General features: G+C 48.1%; 1 protein-coding gene across 2 annotated transcripts in view; it reads right to left on the reverse strand.

The window, feature by feature from the left end:
* EIF3A (eukaryotic translation initiation factor 3 subunit A) overlaps window positions 1-26,867 on the reverse strand; it is a 771,171-nt gene that overhangs the window by 337,905 nt on the left and 406,399 nt on the right. For both annotated transcript variants that reach the window (XM_086922925.1, XM_086922923.1), the window contains exon 15: window positions 19,152-19,274. In XM_086922925.1, the coding sequence (XP_086779051.1) occupies window positions 19,152-19,274 (123 nt within the window). The remainder of the gene's footprint in view (window positions 1-19,151; window positions 19,275-26,867) is intronic.

The raw sequence follows: 26,867 nt of genomic DNA on the forward strand, positions 1-26,867 counted from the left end.
GAGATAGCACATGTACAGGCCACATGGCTGGAACCCATACACCGACCGCTAATGTTCAGATGATACCTCCTGGGGACCCTCCAGACACACGGACGCTGATGACCTGGAATGTTCGAGGTCTCAATGACCACAGAAAAGTTAGGAAGATCCTACAATATCTTTCCAGACAAGGTGTTGACGTTGCGCTCTTACAGGAGACACACCGTCACCCAGACAGTCACATATTGCGATCCAGGGGTTTAACACCATCAATGCTAGTGTTATTTTCCTCCTGTGCTGGCTCCTCTTCATTCCCATTGTTCATGACGAGCTCAGCTCGTCATGAGTGTATGGAGGTGTACATCATGACGAGCTGAGCTCGTCATGAGCGTCCAAGGAGTTAATGGGTAATGTGCACGCAGTGGGATTCACATCACATGCTAGTGGGGTTCTCATGTGGATTAACCCAAAGACATCGCTGAAGTTGACCCCAATGAAGACGGACAGGGAGGGACGGTGGACAATCGCGAAATGCTGTGGGAAGGGCATGGAGATCATTATAGTGAATACCTACGGCCCCAACTACGACCACACAGCCTTTTACGCAGATTTGACGGTTAAGGTGCTGGAGCATTCTGGGGGCTGTGTTCTTTGGGGGGGGGGATATTTTAATATGACGAGACAACTCAACATAGACACATCGGACGGCCCAGAGCGACGCCCCTCTGCTTCTGCAAAGGCGCTAGAGGCAGCTATGACACGACTGGACTTACGAGATGTGTGGAGATAGACACCAGACTCTGGGAGGCTTCACGCACTACTCAGCTCCACATAACATCCACACTAGGATTGATTATTGGTTAGCCTCCCCTCACTTCACTTGCAATATGCAGGCTTGCAAGATACTACCGCGCACATATTCGGACCATTTGCCTCTGTTGCTGAAGGTCTCCACTCGGGCAAAGCGCAACCCCCCATTTGCTTGGCGATTTCCTCCTTGTTCTCTGTTAGACAACTCCTTTAAGGAGGTGCTCGCCGCGTCCATTGAGATGTTTTTCGACACCAATGTGGGAACGGTCGACTCGTTTCAAACAGTCTGGGAGGCCTTCAAGGCGTATATTAGAGGGATCGCCATTTCCAAGCACGCGGGGGTGCTCAAATCGATCAGGGGATGTTTGGAGACCCTGGAGAAACAACTGAAAGAGCTGGGGAAACGGCGAACGGAAGCGTCGCTTCGACAGCGAGCACCGGCGCCTGGACCCATCACGACGTTGATGTAGTTCTCGACGTCGACCTTGTTCGAGGTCTCGACATATTTGTATATATTTGTATATTTTGTATATTTATAAAGCGCAAACAATCGCTCTGAAAGGAGCATCCTGGCACTAACTACACAGTGTGCAAAAGATCGGCAACAGAGCAAAAACTATATGAAGGACATTACATAATCGTCGGAAAGAGAATAAATCCACGTTTTGAGTTGTTTTCTTAATTGGTTTTCCTGGGTTAGAGATCTGAGGTGGATGAGAATAGAATTCCACGCTTTACCAGATAGAAAGGACAAAGACTTGCCTCCTTTGGTCTTAAGTTTGAATTTTAATGGCTTGATCAGGTTCTGACCTGAAGATCTTAAGGACCTTACAGGATTGTAGTGAGGAAACCGTTTGATGAGATAAATCGGGCCAATGCCATTGAATGCACGGAATGCTATTAAGATTTTAAACAATATTCTTTTTGGGAGTGGTAACCAATGAAGGGTTTTAAGGGCGGCTTATGCAGATCTGCTGGGTAACTTGAGAACAAGTCTGGCCGCTGCGTGTTGCACGTCTTGGAGTTTTCTGAGGGTGTTTTTCTTTTTAACGCCTGCCATCAAACCGTTACAATAGTCAAGACGTGCAAGGATTAAGGCCACTGCCACAGCCTTTCTTGAGTCTATGGGAAGAAAGTCGAAGAACTTTTTCAATGAGTTAATGATATTAAAGCAGCTTCCTGCAACATTCCTGACATGTTGGTCAAAAGATAATTCTGCGTCGAATAGAACACCAAGATTCCTCGCTGATGCAACTACTTGTGGTGGCGCAGGGATGTTCTCAGGCCACAATTTACTGGGACAGAATTGGGGATTTTTACCCATGGGCAGAATTTCCGTCTTACTGGTGTTGCATTTAAGATGGTTTTGCTCCATCCAGCAGAAGACATCTTTTAAACACTTCTTAAAATTCGACTCAGCATCTGTAGAATTGTTCTCAAAGGGAACAATAAGCTGAGTGTCATCGGCATATGATGTTACTAATATGCCGTATGACTCAAAGAGATGAGAGGGACCATATATATATATTGAACAATAAAGGGCTCAATATTGAGCCCTGAGGGACTCCAGAATGTACCTTCTTCTCTTAGAAAGAAAAGTGCCCAGGGAGATGGTCTGGGACCTGTCTGTTAGGAAGGAAATTATCCAATCCAATGCAACATCCATGGTTCCTATATCCCTAAGTCTATTAATCAATATGGAATGGGAGATGGTATTGAACGCCGCCGTAAGATCTAGTAGGATTAGGACGGCGTTCTTTCCCTGATCTTTTAATAGTTTTATTGAATCAGTGAGTTCAATCAGGGCAGATTCCGTGGAATGGTGTGAACGGAAGCCCGATTGCTGAGGATGAAGAATATGATGTGCGTCTACATAATTTTTTTATTCTTTATGGACCATTTGTTCAGTGATCTTGCCCAGAACGGGAAGAAGTGAAATCAGGCGTAGATTAGCAAGGTCTGTAGGGGATTTGTTTGCTTTTTCATGAGGGGTCTCATGATTGCATGCTTCCATTCGCCAGGCACAACGCCTGTGCTAAGGGAAGCATTAACAATCTCGTTTATGGTGGGATTGACAACCTCAATTAATTGGTGGAGGATTCTAGGTGGACATGAATCCGAGGGGGCACCCGATTTACATGACATAATTGTCTCCCGGGTCTGGAGGAGCGTGACCAGGGTGAAAGTTCTAAGACAGCCCTTCAGATTCTTTCCACAGTCCGGTGGAGTGGCAGACAAGACATGACAGGGAACTTGGAAATCTTTTTTTATTAATAAGATTTTTTCTTCAAAGAAGTCCGCAATCTGATTGCAGAATCATAAAGAAGGTGGGATTTCTGGTTGTAGGGCTCTAGGATGGGTGAAAGACTTGACAATGGCGAATAACTTTTTTTGCTTTTGCTTGGCTGTATTAATAGCATTGGTATAAAAGGTCTTTTTAGCTATTTTGACCGCCGTGAGATACATTTTTCTCTGCTGAGTATACAAGCTTCCTTCTGTCGGGTCATAGGTTTTTCGCCAGCTACGTTCCTTTTTTCTGCACAATAGATGAATTTTTGCTAGTTCAGCTGTGAACCAAGGGGCATTAATCTTCCCTTTTTTCCCTTTGCCTTGAAAGCGCTTCTGTGGAACTCTGTCCTTAATCTCCTGACGCATCCATGTATGAAAGCATTTGGAGCCCTGGGCAGCATCACTAGGCATAGTGGGAATAAGTGCAGTAACGATGGGATTACGCTTCAAGTTAACCTCCACTTGCGTCCAATTAACATGGTTCCTTGAATTATGAGTCAATTTGACTAGAGGTTGGGGCTGTGTGAGCTTAATATGAAATGGGACCATGAAGTGGTCTGACCAAATCTGTGGGACAGGGGGCTGAGTCTCTAAGAGGGGAAAATTTGTGCACATTCCGTCCAAAGTGTGACTGGCTTGATGGGTGGGCTGTGTGACTGTTTGTAAAATGTCGAAAATCTCCAAGGTTTGGAGGAAATTCAGTACCTGTGAGTCAGATGAGGATTCCAGATGTAAATTAAAATCACCCAAAAAAGTAAAACGTGGATAGCGGATTAAGAATTGTCCTAAAGAGTCACTTAGTGAGTCTAAAAATGCTGAGGCACTACCTGGAGGGCGATAGATCAAGCCGCCAGAAAAGGAAGAGGAATCATTTAGCTTGATGGAAAAGCCCAAACCTTCAATCCCTTTTAGGGGAGCTTAAGTAAAGGTGTGACATTTCATATGGCTTTTGAGCACAATCGCTACTCCTCCTCCTTTACCTTTCATTCTATCCTGTCGGAAGATAGTGTAGCCAGGTGGAAGGGCAGTTGCTACATCCGGTTTGCTGGACTCAGTCAGCCATGTCTCGGTTATAAAATTTATTGCACAATAAGATCATTTAGATCTTGACTGTGACAGCCCATGGAGCAAAAATTTATTAACCCCTCTTTAAAATGTGGTATAGTCGCGGGGTTATTATTGGGGGGGGACTGTGTTATAACTGGAGCCCAGGGTGAGGACCAGTGACAGAATCTATACAAGAATGGTCCTCTGATTTTAGCCATATCAATCCTACAAGGACAACCTATGGGCATAGTAGAGTTGGTAAGCTCGCTTACCTGATGGGGAAAAGCAGATTGCGATTGACCAGCCCCTTTCCTTTGGCGCGCCGCTGCGCCCGCCCGCTGCGCGGAAGGGACCTTTTATTCATATACTGGTGGAGGAGGGCGGTAGGCGTCGCAAGACTGGAGCGCTACCCTTGTTCCAACCCAAGATGGCGGCCGTCCCTGTGTCCGATCGTGTCAGCTGCTAATCGCTGCACCTGGACCAGGGTTCTAGGTGCTGCGAGGGCAGGAAGGAATGTAGGTAAAAAGGGAAATTAAATCTTCCCAGAAGTGGGCGACGTAATAAAAAACAATTCAAGCAGTTTTTAGAACAATCAGCCTTTAAGCAGTTTTAAAACAATCAACCTGACCCCCGGCTTTCCGCCTCAGGGGAGAAATCTGGAGCACACTGAGTGAGCCCCCTAGACGCCGAACGGCGACGCCGCTTTGACCCAGAGCCCTGTGTCGACAGGGAGCACACAGTGGTTAACCCTCTTGACGCCGACACCATCGACGTCGACGGAGATCTGTGCCGTTTTCTGGCCTTCTCTTGACTGGGGAGCCCCCCGGAGGCCACAGCACGGGCAGAGGACTCAGATCCAGTCCTCCCATGCCCAGACCCACCTTGATCCTGAAGTTTCCTCAGCTCGAGGCCTTGGAGCCGGATCCTCTCTCTGTCCCTCACGGTCCTCTTGGAAAAGGACTGACGGATCTCGCAATCTTCAGGGACATGGGATGAAGGGAGACAGAGGATACACACTGTGAACGTCCGATTTAGCCTTCTTCCCGGCACGTTCAGGGCACCTGTCGAACAATGCAGGCATTTGACAGAAAACTAATATGCTACTTATCAGTATGCATCTGTTCTTGGCATGTAGGGCTGCTGACATTCATATCTGTGCATAGATCGCCGCCTAGTGGTCTGGATGATTGCACATTGTTGTCCTGGAAGAGTCTTCGAAGCATCACGAGATAGGTGGCTCCTCCCCTGGACTACAGTGCGCATGGGCATCAACTCCATCCTTAGATTGTTTTTAGCCATTGTGGCAAAGATGGAGTAACTTCGTGAATGATGACCATGCTAAGAGTATTTCTGAGTGCTGCAGCCGCTACAGGCGCCGGGGAGGAAGGCGGGCGATATGAATGTCAGCAGCCCTACATGCCAAGAACAGATGTATACTGGTAAGTAGCATATTCGATTCAAGGCATGTGGGCTGCTGAATTCATATCTGTGCATAGAATACATAGCAGTCCCTCCATTAGCGGCGGCCGCCTGTGCCAGCTGCAGCAGTTTGAAAATGTGTTTTTAAAACAGCCTGCCCTACAGCTGCCTGCTGTTTGGAGTGCACATCTACACAGTAGTGTTTCGTAAATGTGTGTGGTAGACCATGTGGCTGCTCTACATATGTCTTCTAAAGGAATATTTCCAAGGAAAGCCATGGAGGCCCCTAACTTCCGGGTGGAGTGGGCCCGCGGGGGGATCGTTAGAGTGCGCTTGGCTTTCTGATAGCAGATCTGAATACACTTAACGGGATTGCCTTTGTGTTGTGGTGAAAAGGCAACAAATAGTTGTTTCGTCTTCCGAAAATCTTTGGTCCTATCAATGTAGTACATCAAGGCTCTATTGACGTCAAGCGTGTGGAGCATTCTCTCCGCCACTGACTCAGGATTTTGGAAGAACACAGGCAGTTCTATAGTCTGGTTGATATGGAACTGTGAAACCACCTTAGGAAGGAACTTGGGGTTAGTGCGAAGCACCACCCTGTTGGAATGAATCTGTATGAATGGCTCTTGGATAGTTAGTGCCTGGAGTTAACTAACGCGTCGTAGCGACGTAATCGCTATCAGGAAAGCCACTTTCCATGTTAAGAACTGAATCTCGCATGAATGCAGTGGCTCAAAAGGTGGACCCATCAGTCTTGTGAGGACCACATTTAGGTTCCATTCAGGAGCTGGTGGGGTCCGGGGAGGAATGACTCGTTTGAGTCCCTCCAGAAAAGCTTTGATGGCAGGCACTCTGAAAAAGGAGAGATGCTGCCTGTTTTGGAGATAAGCAGCCATTGCGGATAAATGAATACGAATGGAAGCATAGGCCAGATTACATTTGTATAGCTGTAACAGATAACAAATGATGTTTTGAGTAGATGCGTCCAGCGGGTTGATGTTGTGGTCCGCACAATAAATGACAAACCGCTTCCATTTCGCCGTACAGCATGCTCTGGTGGTGGGCTTTCTTGCTTCCCTGATGATGTCCATACAGTCAGGAGGCAAGTTGAGGTAGCCAAACTCTAAGACCTCAGGAGCCAGATCGCCAGGTTGAGCGGTTGCGGATCTGGATGCTGAATGTCGCCAAGGCTCTGCAAAAAAAAAGCCTGGGTGTGAGGCGCAGCCTTTGATGCGGTACCACGGATAGTTCTAGAAACGTGGTGTACCATGGTTGGCATGCCCACGTTGGAGCAACCAGGATGAGAGTCATCGAGTGTTGCTTCAGCTTGTGTGCCACCAGCGGTATTAAAGGTGCTGGGGGAAACGCATACACAAATTTGCCTGACCAGTTCATCCATACATTTGGTGGCTGTACCTGCTGAGCAGGTCCGCCATCTGATTGTCCTTGCCCAGGAGGTGTTCCGCCATGAGGAAGATGTGCCGTTGAATGGCCCACTTCCACAAGCTCTGAGCCAGATTAGACAACTGTGGAGAGTGTGTACCTCCCGGCTTCTGAATGTAGTACATGGCCGTCATGTTGTCCGTCCGGATCAACAAGACCTTGTTGCACAGATGTACTTTGAATGCTTTCATTGCCATGAAGATAGCCATCAGTTCTAGAACGTTGATGTGCATCTTTTTCTGCAGCGTTGTCCATAGTCCCTGCACCGTGTAGTGGAGAACATGAGCTCCCCAAACCTGGAGAGATGCGTCAGTCTTCAGAATGATCTGTGGCACAGGCTCCTGGAACGGTCGTCCCTTGCAAAGGTTTTGTGGATTCCACCAATGCAGAGAGTTGTATGCACGACCGGTTACCAACACTAGGTCTTTCAACTGTCCGTGAGCCTGATTCCACTGCCGTGCTAAGCACTCCTGAAGCAGACGCGTATGTAGTCTCGTGTGCGGGACTATGAAAATGCAGGAGGCCATCATGCCTATCCACTGCATGAACACTCGGGCCTGAAGCGAGTGTTGAGGTCTGAATTTCTGTATCAGCGATTGAATGCTGCTGATCCTTACTGAATTTGGCTGTGCTTTGGTTGCCAAAGTGTCTATGGCCGCACCCAGATACTGCCGTATGTGGGCGGGTTGCAGATGGGACTTTGGGTAATTCAGTGAGAATCCCAGATCGTGAAGAAGGTGAATGGTGTGGGACATGTGGGCGGCACACTGCTTGGCCGACATTGCCTGGATAAGCCAGTCGTCCAGATAAGGGTAGACGTGAATGTACCGTCTCCGTAAGTGCGCTGCTACCGTCGCCAGGCACTTCGTAAACACCCTGGGTGCCGTGGTGACTCCGAAAGGTAGGACCTTGACCTGGTAATGTTGATTTTGGATGGTGAACCTGAGGTATTTTCTGTGAGACGGGTGCAGTGGAGTATGAAAATACGCATCCTTCAGATCTAATGTTGCGAGAAAATCTCCCTGACTGAGCAACGGTAGGACTTGCTGCAGTGTTAGCATGCGAAAGTGCTCTGATAGAATGTACTGATTGAGGGGTCTGAGGTCCAGTATGGGTCTGAGGGACCCGTCCTTTTTTGGTATCAAGAAGTACAGTAAGTAAACTCCTGTGCCTTTTTCTTCTACAGGCACGAGCTCGATTGCTCCTTTTTGCAGCATGACGAGTACCTCCTGCTGCAATAAGTGCAAATGCTCTGTGGACATAGGACGGTGTCTTGGGGGTATGTTGGGTGGAGTGGATGTTAACTCCAGACAATAACCGTACTGGATAAGCTTTGTGACCCACCTGTCTGTGGTGATGGACTTCCAGACTGACCGGAACTGTTGAAGTCTCCCCCCGACAGGTGTTGTATGGTCGAGGGCAGTGACAAGGCGTCACTGTTTGTTAGTGGCGGGGGACCTGGAGCGGTTTCCCCGACCTCTGCCCTTAGCGCTGTTTCCACGATAACCACCTCTACTTTGTTTGGTGTATGTGGTTTGCGCGCCACCTTTATTGTACTGTGTTTGCAGGGACAGCTGGCCTCTGGAAACACTTCTATTGCCTGAGCGACGAAAAGAACCTCCCCTGAACAGCTGCGGCTGTTGAGCCCCCATAGACTTTGCAGTCTCTGTGTCTTTCTTGATTTTCTCCAAGGTGGTGTCCACCTCTGGGCCAAATAGATGATCAGGGTTTACTGGCTGATTTAGAATGGTGGTCTGTATCTCTGGCTTGAACCCGGAGATTCTGAGCCAGGCATGTCGTCTCAACATGACACTAGTGTTAACGGCTCTGGCCGCGGTGTCTGCTGTGTCCAGTGCACATTTGATAGAAGCATTTGATATGAGCTTCCCTTCCTGTATGAGCATCTCAGCTGCCTCCTTATATTCATCTGGCAGGTGCTGTAACAGGGTCTCCATTGTGTCGTAATGGGCCCCGTCATACCTGGCTAAGAGTGCCTGAGTATTTGAAATGCGCCAGATATTGGCCGCATGAGCTGCCACCCTTTTCCCTGATGCCTCTAGCACCTTAAAATGCTTTATCTGGGGGAGGAGCATCACCCGTTGTTAGTGAATTAGCCCTCTTCCGGGCATTAGAAACAACAAGAGAGTCCAACTGCAACTGTCCCTTAATGTAGGTAGGGTCCCCAGGCGCCGGTTTGTACTTCTTTTCAATCCTGGGGTTTATCACCCTGGCTCTTGTAGGCTCCTTATATATTTCCCCAGCATGTTTCAAGACACCCTTCAACATAGGCAGAGTCTTGACAGTCCTCTCTGAGGTGGAAAAGGTGTCGAACAGAAAGTCCACTTCAATAGGGCCAGCATGGAGCTGGACATCATGATTCTTGGCTGTCCTTTCAATGAGTGCATTAAACGCTGCCGAATCCTCAGTAGGCAACGTTTTTACAGCATACACATGTGTCTGGAGCAGTGTGTGGATCTCCAGGGTCAGCAGCATCTGCCCAAGGTTCATTAGTATCATCTGGATCAGTGTCCACAGGATAGCTGTATTCGTCATTATCACCTTCCCCAGTTTCCATATCTGAATAAGTGGGCGAGACATCATGGCCACGTGGAGATACAAGTTCTACAAGAACAGGTGTTGTAGTAGAATCCTTCTTTTTTAGTGGGATTTTATAGGACTACATTGGCTGTTCTGGGGCGAGCTTTCGTTTATAAATAGAAAGTCTGCTTGTCTCGGCATCGATAAACTGTTCCTGTTGCTCTTCAAGCGAGAACTGTCGATGCTTTGTGGCCGGGACCACAGTTGTTGGCTTTGGCACCGTGGACTCCTTCTTGGGCACGTCGACGGCCATTTTAGGAACGAAAGCCTTCGGCACCACTTTCGGTGGCGTGAAGTGGATGGTTTTGAGGCTTATCGGCAGGCTTCGAAGGTGGAGGATCCTTAGGCCCGACAGCCGAAGCCTTGTCCTTGATGCGCTTTAAGGATTCTGCCACCTGCTTCGAGAAGGAGGCGGACGGCTGCGTCGACTCAACGGAATCTTTCGAGGCACCACCAGGCGTGGACTCGGGGGTTGTACCGCTCTTGGCCTTGTCCGGCCGACGCCGAGGTTCGAGAACCTTCTGATGGCTGAGTCCTTTGTCAGTGTCGACTGTCTTCGGCGCCGATTTGCTCGGGTCGACGGCCTTGACTTTTGCCTTTGGCGTGCCAGACTTTGGCTCCACGCCCTTTAGCGGCCTCTTCGGATCGATACCGCTCTTCTGCTTTGTCAGTGCCGATGGATCCGAGGACTTCGAGCGGACCAAAGCAATCTGCACTTTCGGTTTCGATTTAGCCTAGAGTACTTTTGGTTGCGTCGACACTTGAGCTTTCACTTTCGGTTTCGAATTCACAACTTGCGGCTCCTTAGACATGTCCGAAGCAGAGCCCGAAGGCGGGGCCGTAGAACTAAAAGGAAGATCTTGGGTAAGGCCTTGTGGCGATCCCTCGACCTGAGTCTTATGAAGTGTTTTGGCCCCAGTATCAGTTTGTGGGCCTGGCTCCTCGCTCGAGCTATATTCCATGGCCACAAAGGCCCCATCGTAGTCTCCTACCTCGTCGACGACGTCTTCCGCATCGAGCATCTCAACATCAGCGTCGTAGCTGGAGTCGACCTCTGATGCGGGATCCGACAGGTTTTCTTGAACCTCTCGCTCTGCTCCATCATCCCTGGCATCGAAGATGTCCACCGGTTCAGGTGCAGTCTGCTGGGCTTCCTTGCGCGCAGCGCACCGATGCAGAAGTGTCTTCTTGGATCGAAAACGGGAACAAGCCATACAGCTGGCTTCATCATGATCCGGCGACAGGCACTTGTTGCACACCGGGTGGACGTCGATGTGAGGGTATTTCGAGTTGCACACGGGACATCTCTTGAACGGGCTCCGTTCCATGATGGTTCGTCGATACGGCCTCTGGCGTCGACCGGGCCTTCAGCGTCGAAAAGCACGCAGCTCTTCTGGATAACCGGTTCGGGAACTGAGCTGGAACAGAACTGGGCAAGACAAAACCGACGAAAAAACTAAAGGCTTTTTGGTCTAAAGAAACTATTTTCTCGATTCCGACTTGAGTGAACCAATATGCATCCGAACCCAATGGCGGAAAAAAACAATCTGAGGATGGAGTCGATGCCCATGCGCATTGTAATCCAGGGGAGGAGCCACCTATCTCGTGATACTTCGAAGACTCTTCCAGGACAACAATGTGCGATCATCCGGACCCAACACTAGGCGGCAATCTATGCGCAGATATGAATTCAGCAGCCCACATGCCTCAAACATGGCACAAAACTGGCAAAAGAAAACAGCAAATGGAAGGAGTAGGCAGACGTCGATTGAAACACTCTAAACACTTGAAAAGTGTCAAAATTCGAATTAAACCCAAAAAGGGAGAGCTCAATGCTCCAGGGTCCTGCTAGCAGGAGCCGGAAAAAAGAACTGAAAGTAAAAGGACTATTGCTGTGCATCCTGGGATACTGAGGGTCTCTGGTGAGTTCCTTAAAGGCATGGTATCCCTTTTCCAGACACATAATGGCAGCCTATGGGGCTTGTCTGTCCATCCCTTCCTCTCTATCATTCCAAGGATTTTGTGAAGGGGAAGTTTCTCTATTGATGAAACTTAGCAGACTGTGTTAAATGTGATATTGGTGGAATATCCTTTGCATTTCTATTTGAAGTACTGGACAGTGTAGCCTTGTGAATATAGGCTGCATTATAGTCTTTAATTTTCTCTTAAGCTGTCTTCAGTGCAGTCCTGCATAAACACTTAAGAGATTATTTTTGATTGCTCCGGGGTCCACGCACATGGGCGGGACTATTCACTAGATTATGACTATACAGAGATCCCCTACTACAGAATTTCTGGTCAAGGTTTCTGGACAAGAGGCACACAAAGGACACTTCGGACGAGGAAGGTGTAGATACACATACACAAGAGGAGGTTTCGGCTGGGGACACTACAGCTCTTTAGTGGAGCTCCCACTCCAAGCGATTCAGAAGTCATGTGGAAAGACTACCTATATAGGAACTGACTGTAGAGGCCCCGGGTAGGGACAAAAGACTGGGATACTATGTTCACGGTGGGTCTTTATTTACCATGCTGTACTGGCCTACATTTTTACTATGTTCTTGCAGTGGATGTTTGCTACAGACTGTTTGCTTCGATTTCCAAACACTGATGCCAATGTCATCTGTGCTGGTTTATTTTTTGAAATACCAATAAACATATATAAACATATATATACACACATACACACATATATATATATATATATATATATATATATATATATGGTTTGAGAATCACAAGACCTCCAATCTTCCTGGATTATACGCAGACAGTGCATGCCCAAAGCAAATCTATCCCGGAGGCGAAGAACCAGCTACTGGCTAGGGGCTCTGATATATGCTTCTATAACCAGCCCAACCGGTATTTCAGGGGTGTCAAATTTTTTTTGACACAGCGGAGGTTGTTTGATCATGTGGGACAAAGTGCTAAAGGAAAGGAGAGGATCCTGGAGGGCGGGTATTTGAGGCGGAGCCACGCCCCTGCATTCGGACTGGAGGGCCCAGGCCGACTCTTGGATCGCTGGGGCAGATGGTGGCCAGGATCATTGCTCAGGAGGATGGCACCAATGCCTTGTATTTGTATTTAAATGTATAGGGCGCACAGCTACCCACAAGGGGTCTCCCGGCGCCAAAGAAGCAGTGGTTAGCGCATCGCAGGTGTTATTGAGAGAAGAGCCAGGTCTTAAGCTCTCTGCGGAATTTCAGCAAAGATGGTTCGAGTTTCAAGGACACCGGGAGGGAGTTCCAAAGCCTGGGGCCAACGCAAGAGAAGGCGCGCCCACCCATTCTCATTAGTTTGAAGCGTGGAATTTGGAAATTGCCTCGACCGGATGATCTAAGGGGCTGGGAGGGAGAGTATTGTTGAACAAGAGCCTGGAGGTAAGCTGGGGCTGACCCTTTCTTGATTTTGTGCCTTGACGGCTCCTAAACTGGGACTGTGCATCCTGGGGCCTAAGTCAGCCTCGACAATGGACTTAAAGCTCCCGGATGCCACGGCTGGGCAGGAGGTAACCTGAGAGAATTGGGAGGTGATTGGGGGAGGGGGGTGACAGAAGATCAGGGAAATTACATTTAATACAGTATGCAACAAGGTATGACGCACCACATATTATACACATGGGAGGGAAAGGGAGCCCTTCCCTCTTATTGGTAGATTACTGGTTGTGGAGGAGGGGTTTTAGGCTGTTAATGAACAGTTATGTTATATTGTGGTTTGTCTGGGGAGGGGTGTGTTCAACAGTTGGTTTCTGCTTTACAACTCCAAGTTCCTATGGGGGTTTGTTTGACGATTTTAGTGCACTCGCAAGTGCTGCTTAGGGTGCTCCGGCCACCCGTTATGGGTGCCCTGTTCGCCTCTCTGGGAGGCTCACGGGTGGGGGGTTGCGATCTGTTGCCCCGGGGTGCTCTTTCACCAGGTCTACAGAGAGGCAGATGTGGAGGGGCGTTACCTGCTCTTTCAGGTCACGCACGGCGGCGAGGATATCACCATTCTTAACACCATGGTCCGAATATTTATGATTAGCACTTTTATGGAGCCATGCAGGTATTGCTAGAGGGCAGCGTGGGTCCCAATAATCTGGGCAGGAGATTTTAATTGCATGCTAGATGGGGAAATCTAGTCCCTCTCTCAAGCCATGGATAACTTGGATTTGATGGTTCACTGGCACACCGACGATCGGTGCAGTTCATATGCCACTCACTGGCACACGGCATATACAGCCGCTTAGATCGACTGCTGTTGGCGAGGGTAGACCCAGAGAGGATGAAGCGGCTTATCACTTGGAGAGGTTCCTCTCAGACTATGCACAAGTGCTGCTACATCTACATTAAGGGGCTGGCGGGGGAGTTTACTAGCGGTTAGGAGATGGCACATGCACTTAACTCCTGACTGACTAAGCTAGCTGGGCGACATTAGCAACTGCCATTCAGGAATATCTGGAGTGTAACTGGGGCACTACTACCTTTAGGGCTAATGAATGAGACTCCCTGAGGCAGTGGTCCAAAGGGCCTGTATAGGGACAACATGTGATGTACGCCGGCAATTGGTGGCGGAATATGGCGCCTTTCAGCAACAGTTGGCCGACCTGACCAGACGTCGTGATGTCTTAGAGGGCCACTTTCAGAGTTTACATTTAGCCTGGGTCGATGATCAGCTGGAGCTGTGCAGATGAATTCCTTACAGGACTGGACCTACCTCGTCTCTCACGAGACGAGGCAAATAACTTCGAGTAGGCTATTAGGCTAGGGAGCTTAGGCTTGCCTTGCAGGAGTTAAATACGGCAAAGGCCCCCTGGGGGCGACTGATTCCCAGCGGATTTCCTACAGAACAACTCAGTAAAACTGACTGAGAAACTACTGGAGATATTTTTAGAGGCTCGGAAGACTGGGACTCTGATCCCTACTATGCACAAGGGCATCATATGTAGAAGCAGGAGGGGGGGTGACCAGGAGGATCCCTCCTCGTACCGTCCACTGACTATGATCAATCCTGAAGTTAAGGTTCTCCAAGTTGTTGACTAGGTGCTTGCAGGTGGTAGTGCATGGGTTGTTTCATGAGGACCAATGCGGGTTCATGCCGGCTCGTAGCACAACGCAACATCTCAAGCAGTTAACACATGTACTGCACAAGACCACTGGAAGGGACAAAGATATGGCACTCGTATCGTTCAATCTAGAGAAGGCTTTGAAACTGTCAACTAGAGCTATCTCATAGCAGTGCTCCGGGGGACAGGCTTTGGCCCAGCGTTCCTGGACTGGATTTGATTGTTGCACACGGACCCCTTGGTTCGGGTGGGTGGCGAGCTATCAGAGGTATGGGTTGTTGAGAGCGGCATCTGAAAGGTTGTCCACCTTTCGCCACTCCTATTCGCCCTGGATGTGGAGCTGATGGTGATGTGATTGCGCAGGGCATTGGAGCCTTGGGGTCTACGTGTGGGTGAGTAGAATCACATGGTCTCCTTATATGGATATGATGCATTGATCTAACACTACTCACCGGAGGAGTCTGCGCCATCCTTGATGAGGCATATGGCAGCTTTTGGTCGAGTCTCCGTCCCCCGAGTCAATATCCGAAAGACTTTACTGTTCCCATTTGGGAGGTGGACCACAATACCTCCTGAACAATTGCCTGCGTTTAGGATTAGTTGATAGGGGACAAGCTTTCGCTACTTGGGGCTGATGGATGCACATATAGAGAGGCGCCTGTTAATTTCTCTGGTTGGGGGGGGGGGGGGGGGGGGCTCAGTCTGGTCGCCATGTTGTTACTCAAAATGGACATGGATAGGAGGGGGGAGGGCTTTGGTGCTGCTTGATATGCAACTATTTTGCAGCACAATTTCAGTATGCGGCTCGAGGTTAACAGACAGATAATTGGGAAAAGCAGCTGTTACAGGTTATGACTGGTGAGGACACCTTGCTGTACTGGTGACCTGACCCTCTACGTAGTACAGTACATGGCCCGGTGTGGGAGCAGGCGGTAATAAAGTAATTACACAGGGCACCCTTTTGGTCCATAGATCAAGATATGTCTAAAGAAAGTTGGGCGGGGGTGGATGCCTTTTAGTGTGGGACCTTTACCCAGGGGAGGTCTTCCTCACGTTTCAGGACACACAGGACACCTTAGACATGGGGCAGGGTAACTTCCTCCACTACGCCAAGCTGGAGAACACAGTTAAAAATCTGGGGCATCCACCCACTGGATCCACCGCCTTCTCATACATTGTGAGGTTTGAATAGATTGGGCAAGGAAAGACACCTTGTCACACTAGTCTATAAAGCTCTCAAGGAGCATACCTCTAAAATACCCTACTGAGGCAGGGAGGCAGACCTGAGGGACACGATCCATGACTCAGATTGGGATCTTGCATGTGATCTGTTGAACAGTGTCTTGCAACGAGCTTCTCCACAGAGACAGCACTCCTAAGAGCTACTGAAACTCTGCGGGAAGGAGCCGACGAGGGCAAAACCATGGCCTTGATCATGCTGGACCTCAGTGCCGCGTTTGACACTGTAGAACACTCCATCTTGCTACAGTGTCTAAACAGAGCGGGGGTCACTAGAGAGGCACTAGGATGGCTGAAAGCTTTCTTTACCAACAGAAGCTTTCAGGTCCAAAGAGCGACTTTTCTCTCAGATAGCATGACACTAGAACAGGGGGTACCCCAGGGCTCGGCCCTGAGCCCCACCCTGTTCAACTTATATATGGCGCCATTGGCAGAGGTGGTCCAATCGTTCGGCGTAGAGCTTGTCTCCTACGCCGACGATACTCAACTCCTGATATCCCTGTCTCAAGCTCCCTCCTCCGAGGCCGACAATTTTAGATCTTGCATGTGCAAGTTGGCTGTATGGATGACTGAGCACTGCCTCAAGTTAAATGGAACAAAAACCGAGGTGCTCATAATAGGTGGGAACAACACCAAATGGACCAAAGACTGGTGGCCTACATGTTTGGGACCTGTACCTACTCCCAGTCAGGAAGCCAAGAATTTGGGTGTCTGGATAGACAACAAGCTCTCCTATGACAGTCATGTCAAAAAAACAGTTGGTAAATGCTTTGGAGTCATGAAAACGCTTAGCCGCACTCTGGATCTCCTCCCATTGAATTCCAGGCGCACCATGACTCAGGCACTTATTACCTCCCGTATAGATTATGGGAACGTGCTGCTGCTGGGCACTTCCGAAAAAAACATTAGGAAATTACAAGTCCTGCAAAATTCAGCGGCACGTCTTGTGCTAAGACTCCCTCGCAGAGCTCCCTCTAAACCTCTGAATACCCTGCATTGGCTGCCTATCAGCAAGAGGATAGTATTCAAGGCACTTCTTTGGTGCCACAGAATCATTCATCATAAAGCCCCTTCCTACATGTCTGATCTAGCTTCACTCTACGAACCCAATAGACCCCTACGTTCCAAGGGAACAGGTCTGCTCAATACAACGCTCCCAAAAAAGGCTAGATTGAGAGGCAGATCCTTTCGCACTCTTGCGGCGAAAAAGTGGAACACCCTTCCCTTGAATATCAGACAGAATGAAAACGAGACATCCTTTAGAAAAATGTTAAAAACATATCTTTTTACTCTGTAATTGCTTGTTTTCTGGCTTCATCCTGTTAATACTCTCTCTCCACAGCGCGGGGACACGCCGGGAGGCGTCACCAGGCGCTTTACAAACCCCTATAATAATAATAATAAATAATAATAATAACCACAGTTTCAAACTGTGAGGAAGGCACCACCTTTTGCATTGGACGTGGCAATATACCAAGGTTTTAAGCTTCTGGAAGGAGGTGGTCCCTAGAGTGGGGTGAAGTCACGAGCATAGAGGTTCCTTGCACGACGGCGGCATGCTTGCTGGGAATGGTAGAGACCCAAAAGATGCAAACTCTCCAACAAACTCCTGCAACTTGCATTGCTCCTGGCGAAACTTAGTTTAAATGAAAAGCGGTTCTGTTGGGTCGGACCAATTACTTTTGGGAACACTCATTAATGAGAACACAAACTCTCTGATACAAGTCCAACAATTTGAGAAATAAATGCTCAAAAGCTTTAAGCCATGTAATCAATCAATTGAATTAAAAAAATTAAAAAAAAATTCCAAACATTTGGAATCTCAATTGTAATCATTCTTAGATAACATTGAATGCTTGTAGTGACTGTCAAATATGAAGTGACTTTCAGTGAGAGGTGCTCAGTGAATGACGAAATATACAGTGCAATTTATGTACAAGTATATAAAAATATCTTCATTGGCCAGATAACAATTTTGAACCAAGGATTCCTAGAGTTCCTATCCGGATCCTGGTATTTCTGGGCCTATGATGTTTGTCAACGTTTCGACCCTGATGCGCCCAGATTGGTGGTCGCGACGGGTCTTTATCAAGACAGAAGGGAGACAGTTTAGGGGTCAGAACGGGCAGCCTCAGCCTGAGACCGATGTGGCACAAATGCCAATCAATTCTTGTGGAGAACAATTTCTTTCCAAAGCAAACGGAGGTGCTTAATTCCTCTCGTGCAGGCGCTGATAAAGACCTGTCGCGACCACCAATCGGGGCGCATCAGGGTCGAAACGTCGACGAACATCATAGGCTCAGAAATACCAGGATCCGGATTGGAACTCTAGGAATCCTTGGTTCAAAATTGTTATCTGGCCAATGAAGATATTTGTATATACTTGTACATAAATTGCACTGTATATTTCGTCATTCACTGAGCACCTTTCACTGAAAGTCACTTCATATTTGACAGTCACTACAAGCATTGAATGTTATCTAAGAATGATTACAATTCAGATACCAAATGTTTGGAATATTATTATTTTTTTAATACAATTGATTGATTACATGACTTAAAGCTTTTGAGCATTTATTTCTCAAATTGTTAGACTTGTATCAGAGAGCTTGTGTTCTCATTAAGGAGTGTTCCCAAAAGTAATTGGTCCGACCCAACTGAACCGCTTTTCATTTAAACTACAAATGCCCAGGTTCTGAGGGACGCAGGGTAACCCCTTTTTCTTAACTACACCTGGCAAAACTTAGACAAGCCATAGGCTAGATGGGGTCCCAGGTGCAGAGCTTAGACCTTTGGGCTCGAGATGTGTTGGAGTAATGGACAGCAGAAGAGCACCACATACCTATTTCCCACTTGGACAAGAGGGTTCCCAAAGCAGGAGAGGCTTGGAAGCAGCTGCTGGATGAATTTAATACATATGGGGCCTCAGACTCGGACATGGCTGAAAAGGTTGGTTAAACCATATATAGGGTACATTGTCATCTGATGGGGTCAACTTAGTGTGGATCTATTCAATCAATATGTAGCAGGCTTGTAGACTTGGTGTATGCAATGATGTTTCTTATGTACTGCTTGTCAGGTATAGTGAGGCTGGATGGGGGAACACCAACTACCCATGTTGATATGCACTGAATATCATGTTTACTGTTTTGAAAAATAAAGGTTTTAAATAAAAATAAAAAACTTGATGGCAAGGGCTATCTTGCACTACCATGATTTATAGACCTATAACATGTTTTACATCTTACTAACCATGATCATTAGACAAACTGATATTTACCTCATAAACAGACCGTCGTGAAGACTTGAGTTTTTCTTCAAACGAATTTCTATCCTCCAGCATCCGAGACATTCTGTTCTTGTGCTCCAGGGCCTTTTCACGCTCAAGCTTCATTGTTGTGATCTGCAAAATTGCTCATTTTTATTTAGCAGAAAGGATTAACTTACAATGTAAACCAGCATTTTATTTGAGTTTCAGCCATTAAATACGGGAATATAAATTAAAATAGCCATAGTATTAAGTATTAAGTCGAATACAATTTAAAGATCTATTAACTTAAAGTAATCCTAGGACATGAAGACACTTTCATGTGCATTCTATGATTTTCAACACAAATCCAATAACCACTGGCAATGTCTGTAGGTCTGCAAGTTCTCCAGTTAGTGGGTTTATTTACTTGACACTTCATTTATGCACTTAATAAATTAACCTTGCAATCATATATACATTTCTTTCCCCGCTGACTCACTTGCATTCACACACGCATCTAGCCACAAAAAGAAACACACATTTAAGCATTAAAAGATAAATTTAAAAAAATAAATTAAAAAAAAGGTATAAAGTTGTTTGGTACATGCTTGCAATAAATAAAAAAGTGATATATTAAATTAAATATAGCATTGGACAGCCACACAAATAGTATTGTATATAATGCATAACTGTTTTAAACGTTCAAAATGGCTACCATGTGTATAGATGATACCAGCGATCATGAAAGAGTAAAACAATGGCACACTATGAACACCACCATTCCAAGAAGGCTGTAGGACTCCTAAGAGGCGGCTATCCAGGACGAAGCGCACAACAGACAAAGAAAAGTAATGTAACAATTTGTTATCCTAGTTATGTTTTGTAGGAAGCCTCACTGAAGGAATAAACACAGAATGTTCTTGCCAGGATCAGAGACCCCGTGAACCTTCTTTCTGAAACTGTCAATCTGTAGATGGGGGTAGGGATCTCCATGTTCACAATCTGGTGATACCTCCATGAATTGCAAGACTGCTTTATTCCTTCTTTTGTATAGCAGTAAGTCACTTCACAACCCCTAGTTGAAACAAAGTGGAACGTTATCCAAAAGTAATCTCAACCATCACTCAGTAAAAGACAAAAATGAAGGAAAGGTGCCTGTTAGGTCAAAAGTATAGAAGATGTAGTTAACACTGCACAGCAGCTTCGAATTCTATGCATACAATGTACTGCCAGTTTACGTCCCGCCCCAGTACTTTTTGAACGGCATAATGTAATATGCGATAACTGAAATGCATCTAGTACCATTGACAACCACTGCAAGTGCTAGTGGAAGTTTTATAAAGAGTTTGACATCAATAGTGTCCCCTTGGGGAAAACTATATTATCTCCGTCCTTTGAAATCACTGCATGCCGTAATACATTTTTTTTTTATACATTTCACATCATATTTTCTTTAATTTTTTTCTCTTTTGTAACTCAAACGGGCTGTAATAAAGGATAACTGAAACACAATCGCCATTAGCTTAATTAAAAGTTGTGCAGGCACTCTAACCGCTCACCTGTTTTGAGTTTAAGAAATGTAAATAGCCAATGTTAATTTCAGCAGTAAATATAATGGCGTTTTATTCTAAAAATGCAGGTAGAAGACTTGTCTGAATTACGATATCCTGTTTACAACGCTGTGTGGCTCTTCACTCGCCAGTTTTATCTTTGTTTATACAAGTGTAGGCATAAATTAATGCGTTCTGCATTCCATAGTGGATGAGTTTACCTAAAAGCAGTTTTTAGGTCTCGCCTAGCGATGCAGCGACCACCTAAAAGGGGCTTCCCCACACATGGAGATATTGGTCCAAACTTCGCAGCCACGGCAAGAGGACGCGACGTAGGAAGAGGAAAATAAGGCAACCGGTATGTAGACTTAATGTATATGCCATACCTTACCTAGCAGCATAAGAGCAAGTACGAGCTGTTTGCGAAAAGGAGACTAAGAAGCCTCAAAAAAAGGGTGGATAACTATCGCGAAAGCAGATGGCACCAAGGAAAAACAGAACACATAACGGACCTTCAATCGGTGCATGGAGCCCACATCAACTCCAGGCCCAGGTGAGATAAGCAAGGCTATATAATAGCGTACAAGTACCCCACATAGAGTATGTATACACCAGACAACGGGACACACACCTCTTAGGCCAATAAGCCAGGTCAAAAGAATGCAGCAACAAATTAAATCCATGAACAGTGTTACGGGCTGTAATGATATAACCGAGCTGAGCTACCGGCTGAAAGCCAAAAGCAGAGGACACAGGAACTGAAAGAAAACGCATCCAAGAGATGCTAATAAACGAGTAAACACCCCTTGCCACATAAAAAAGAAGACTTATGGTTCACTGCTCATGTTAAACACAGAGCGCATCTAAAGGCTCACTGCCTAGGTAAACACAGAAGGTATCTAAAGGATGCAAAATGGAAATGTACCACAGAAGGCAGGCCTAAAAGGATCTAAGTGGGAGGACGAAAGCCCGCCAGCAGCCGGTGAACCGGCGACTCGGCGTGAACATCAAACAGCAAAACCCCATCAAAGGGTAAATCAACCTGACGTTCCCAGATATTTTCAGGGAAGACACGATCTCGCAACCAAGCGTGACGCCTCAAAGCAACAGAACTCGCCATGGCTCGGCCCAAAAAATCAGCAGTGTCTAAGGCTGAACAGATTGTGAATTCAGCCACGTTACGGCCATCCCGAATGGAGTAAAAGAGATCAGCTCGAGCACCTTTGGAGGAGGCAGTAAGCAAAGAGTCTGCAGAGTCCCACAGGGCAGAAGTAGCCCGAGCCAAAACGCACACAGTATTTAAAGACCTAAGGGCTGCACTAGTGGATGCAAAGACGTTCCTGTGAGAAGGTGGCCTGATATGCAGTGCTCACTATTCTAGTGAACACTATGTATCAGTCCAGCAACCCTTATTGATGATTGGTTGTAAGTCAACCTTATTGACCAGCTATCCTAGTAGCGTGGAGACGAGCAGTCTAATGCTAAAGACTCGAGAGGGCGCGTTGAGCCAGCTGTTTACCACACATATACCCCTTGAATACCAAGTGAAAGGACACCACACAAGTGTTATGAAAATAAACAGTGTATTTATTTAAATCACAACAGCCCTGTACTCTTTATGAGGACAGAGTACTAAGCACAAACCAAAACTCTTACAAAAATACTTAGGTTAGCACAGTATATACAAATGCCCGAGGGGCACGGAAAACCATATACTCTGAAAGTGGAATGCGAAATTACTAGCAGGTAAGTACAGTACTAATAGCCTTTGGAATCGCTAGGACTTGACTATAGAATCGTTAGATTACTTCTAGGAGACCCAGGGGACTCTGGTGCAGTGTGTGCACTCTCACGCGAGATGCGGGACAAAGTCTATGGTAGCTAGATTTCACAGAGTTAGTGTTCTCGGGCGAACCCGACCTGGTAGGGAGAAAACGAAAGTGGATCCTGACCCTTGGATAGTGAGGCTATGCTGGGGCACCGAAATGCCGAAGTTACCTAGCCCAGGGGCTGCAGCTGCATAGGACTCAAAAGACGTCGGGAATCCTCGTTGCCGGACCAGGAGCCTGGAAGAAAGAAGTTGCTGGCAGGCGACCAGTGAAGAAAGTTCGATGGATCCAAGCCTGGATCGAAGGAAGAGGACACCTGAAAGCAGAGGGGACCAAGTTCGAGACTACTAGCCAGTAGTCAGTGGGCACCAGGAGGGCACCGGATGGTAGCCACCTCGACTAGGTGAGTGTGTGACGCTGTGTTCGCAGATCTCACGGACCAGGAGGCGTTGTCGGCGACCAGGATGGAGGAGCGAGCTGTCCCACGAAGATTGAAGCTGTCGGCGTCGCTGGACCCAGGATTGGGCAACAAAGCCTTGGCAAATTCAAGCCCACGCGGTGGACTCAAAATGGCGTCTGGAGTGGACCAGGAGGGTCCGGGGTGCCTCTCTTGAAGAAGGAAGCAAGGGCCAGTCTGGAGCAACCAAACTAGCAGCAGTGATGTCGTCGGGCGTCGTGAAGAAGGCCACAAGCCAGCCGGCTAGTAGCCACACAGCGCGGTGAGCACGCAAAAGCAGAAGGGCCCCACGCAGATCGTGGAGATGCTGGAGGGCTGATCTTCGGTGCTGGAGCTGCTCAGGGTTGGGGCTTCTCGGACCCCAAAGCACTCACCAGTGGAAGACTCGGTGGGCTTGTTACAAAGAAGTCGTGCAGTCTTGGCGATCGTCGGTCCCTCGAGGTCTCGTCGCACTCACAGTTCTCAGCTTTGCTGTAGAGGTGAGTAGAGGTCAGAGGTGCCAGGGAAGCCGGGTCTCGTCGAGCTGGGTCGTCGGATTCGTGAAGAAGGACTTGCAGCAGACCGCAGTGTTCTTAGGATGGTGCCTGCGGATGCAGGGTGACTACTCCTTAGCCACAAGGGAGAATCTTGATGAAGAAATCTTGAAGTCCTTTTGAATAAAGTCGTGTCTTGATTCCAAAGATGATCTAATTTGAACAGGGGGCCCGCTCCTATCTTTATACTAAAAAAGGGGGCTGACCCGGTGACTAAGTCCTGCCTATGGGTGGGACCAGGAGGGGGGTGGTTACACCCCTCTCCCCTGCCGGACTTCCCCAGGCCAGGGGCTGGTGTGCCCCTGGAACTGGTTCTGACTGGCCTATGCGTAGTGAGCACCGGGGTGCCACTCAGCAGTCACCTTCCTGAAAAGCCCTGCCTACCCAGGATACACAAAACCCTGTCTGGGATGGTGCTAGCACCGCACCGGACAGGAAACCCTTTGTCCAAGCCTCCCTCGCTGGAAGGACTCCCAGCAGCAGGAGGTCAGACTCGTGTCTGTGGTGGCAGCATCCATTTTGTGGAGCTGAGGCTTTAGTTAACTTTAACCGGGGTTCACAGTTACATACATGTTGTGTCCCTCTAGAAGGGTGGAATGCTAACCCCGTCGCCAGAATATGTGAGGGGTTAGTATTCCAATTCGTATGACACCTTACTCGACATGTTTTGATAAAGCAATACCAAAGTTAGCATTTAACCGCGAGGATTATAATGCACTTAAGAGTATATGGTATGCGATATCATGGAACAGCTATTAGGACTTGGTTCCGCAAGCTGCAGACAGGCTCAGCTCATGCCAGAGTACCATCTCACACGATTCCAAGCACTCTGCCTTCAGGATTGTCAAGGCCTGCCATAGGAGTGACTGATAGGAATCTGTGTGTCCATTTTAGGGTTAGGTATAGGTATACTACACCTACAGCAAAGGGTGATTACACGACTTTGCCCCAGCTGTCATGCAGCCAGTTGTGTCAAATTTAGGAGGCCAGCCAGGGGTGGCATAATACATGCTGCAGCCCCTGGCAGCCCTGGGTACACCTATGCCCTGACTTACAGGGTCTGATAAGGTGGCCCAGTACCAATTGGTAAATGCACCTAGGGTACATGTTGTAATTTAGAGAGAGAACAGCCAGGCTGTGGGTCTGATTAGCAGGCCCACAGCCAGAGAAAGTCGTAAACCAATGAAACAAAAGCAAAAAATCTGGGTGATCATAGGATTGCAGACCCTACTCTCCTACAGTTCCTATCCCAGGATTCATGCCACCTGGACTCCAGAGAGGGAGGAAGCGTTGGAGGGAGCAGAGAAGGAAAGGCAGTCTGCAACACAAACCCCTGCGCATCAGGGTGCACAAAAAGACAGACCGGATCATGTGGAGATGGGCAGTGGCGGTGCAGAACTGAACGTGCCACCGGATCACCTGAAGCAGGTCGGACCCAGGTACCCAAGAGGGCATCAAAAAAAGATGCCTCAAAAGGCAAAAGCAGCTCCACATTGCCGGACCCACGGTGGAGGACCTCCAGCAAGGGGTCCACAGACAAGGGGGTAGGGGGTTACATATTCAAAATGCGGGTGGCCGAAGTGACCACTCAAGAAAGCCACACCAGCCTCTGTAGCCCTCCATGGAGGGGAAAACAGCTCATCAGTGGGGGAAGGTTGTAGGTTGACCCTCCAAAGACACTGAGGGTGCGCCCAATGCCCCACGAAAAGGAGCCCCATGGAAGAATGAGGATCCGGACGGGGGTCCTGGGGAGGCAAACAGCCTGCCGGATCTGAGAGCTCCTGAGGAGGCGCTACAAATTCTAAGGGAGGCACTGGTAGCAATAGCTCCGGCAACGCCAGGTGGGAGTGCGGCGCCAAACCCTCTCCAGAGGTCTCCATAGAAGAATCCAGAACTCTGCTTCGACACAGCGTAGAAACGACACGTGCTGCGCCGATTGAGCCTTGTCAGATGCCGATTCGGCAGCCTTCGGCGCTGTCTGGCGCCGAAACTATGACAAGCTCTTCCTCTGAAGAGGTCACAGGGCCGGCGAGGCAATCTTCCGGCGCCGGCAATCTTCCGGCGCCGGCAATCTTCCGGCACCGGCTCTATCCAGAGCGGGCTCAGATTCCAGAGAAAGAAGAGGAGGCGAACTTCTGGCGCTGGGACGGTGTCAACCCCAGGTCCGGACTGGCGGCCGCATGCCCGGAAGGAAGGGGTGTGCTCAAGTCAGGGCTATGAGAACGGGCAACCACAGGGAGCTCCGCGGGGCTATGCAGCGCGTCATAGGCGCCATGGGACTAAGAGGGGGACCCAGGTGGGCTGCACCCTAACGACCCCACGTGGAGCGTAGAGGGGACCCAGTCGGGCCACGCCCTGACACCACATCTCGGTTGTTCCTGGGAGGCAAGGGCTCAATCGGCACCAGGGGCGAACCCACCGGCGAGTCCGGAGACCCCATAAGAAGCGGAGATCCTGAGGACGCCCCAGGAACGGGAGAGGACCCAAGAGAGGCCTGCAAGGACGTAGCAAAGGCCGCCATTTGGGCCCGAGTCGTCCCCACACCCTGGAAGGGCGGATATGGGGCGACCGTCCGGAGCGCACATCCGGAAAGTTTTGTGAAGGATTAGTTACTTACCTGTAATCCTAGTTCTCTTCAAGGGGTATCCTCATCAAAGTCATAAGCACTAGAATATTCCCGCCCATGCGCGGGACCCCGGAAATACAATCATATGTGCTATCTATCTCTCTATCTCTCTATCTCTCTATCTCTCTATCTCTCTCTATATATATATATATATATATATATATATATATATATATATATATATATATATATATATATATCCTACTGGCGGTCGCCAGTAGGTATATATAGTTAGGACCTAGTTACCATAGGAAATTCCAAACATTCTATTGGGAATAACTTTGGCGCCGATTGGGGGATCTGCCTGTAATTTTCCTTAAATTTGCCTCGCTGCGCTCCGCTCCTTCCCTGGAAGTTTCGGGGGGGGGGGGATTTGTCAAGCGGGGGCCAAGAAAAAAGGGGGGTCCCAAAACGTGTTTTCCCCATGTTAATTTCCATAGGGACATTCTGACAAGGCTACAGCTTGTACGGCTGAACTGAATTATACCAGATTTGGCAAAATGGTAGGGACTGGTATGCAGCAGTGCCTTTTGTATGTTTGGTGTAAATCCCTCCTTTGAAATTTTTCAAATGGCATTTTCTATGGGACATTTAGACACGGCTACAGCCCGAACGGCTAAACGGAATTACACCAAACTTGGCAAAATGGTAGGGACAAGTATGCAGTAGTGCCTTTTCTATATTTGGTGAAAATCCCTCCAGTAGTTGATGAATTCGAGCAAATTATATATCTATATGCGCTCAACATTCT

Source organism: Lissotriton vulgaris, chromosome 5 (genome assembly GCF_964263255.1).
Source record: "Lissotriton vulgaris chromosome 5, aLisVul1.2, whole genome shotgun sequence".
NCBI lineage: Eukaryota > Metazoa > Chordata > Amphibia > Caudata > Salamandridae > Lissotriton > Lissotriton vulgaris.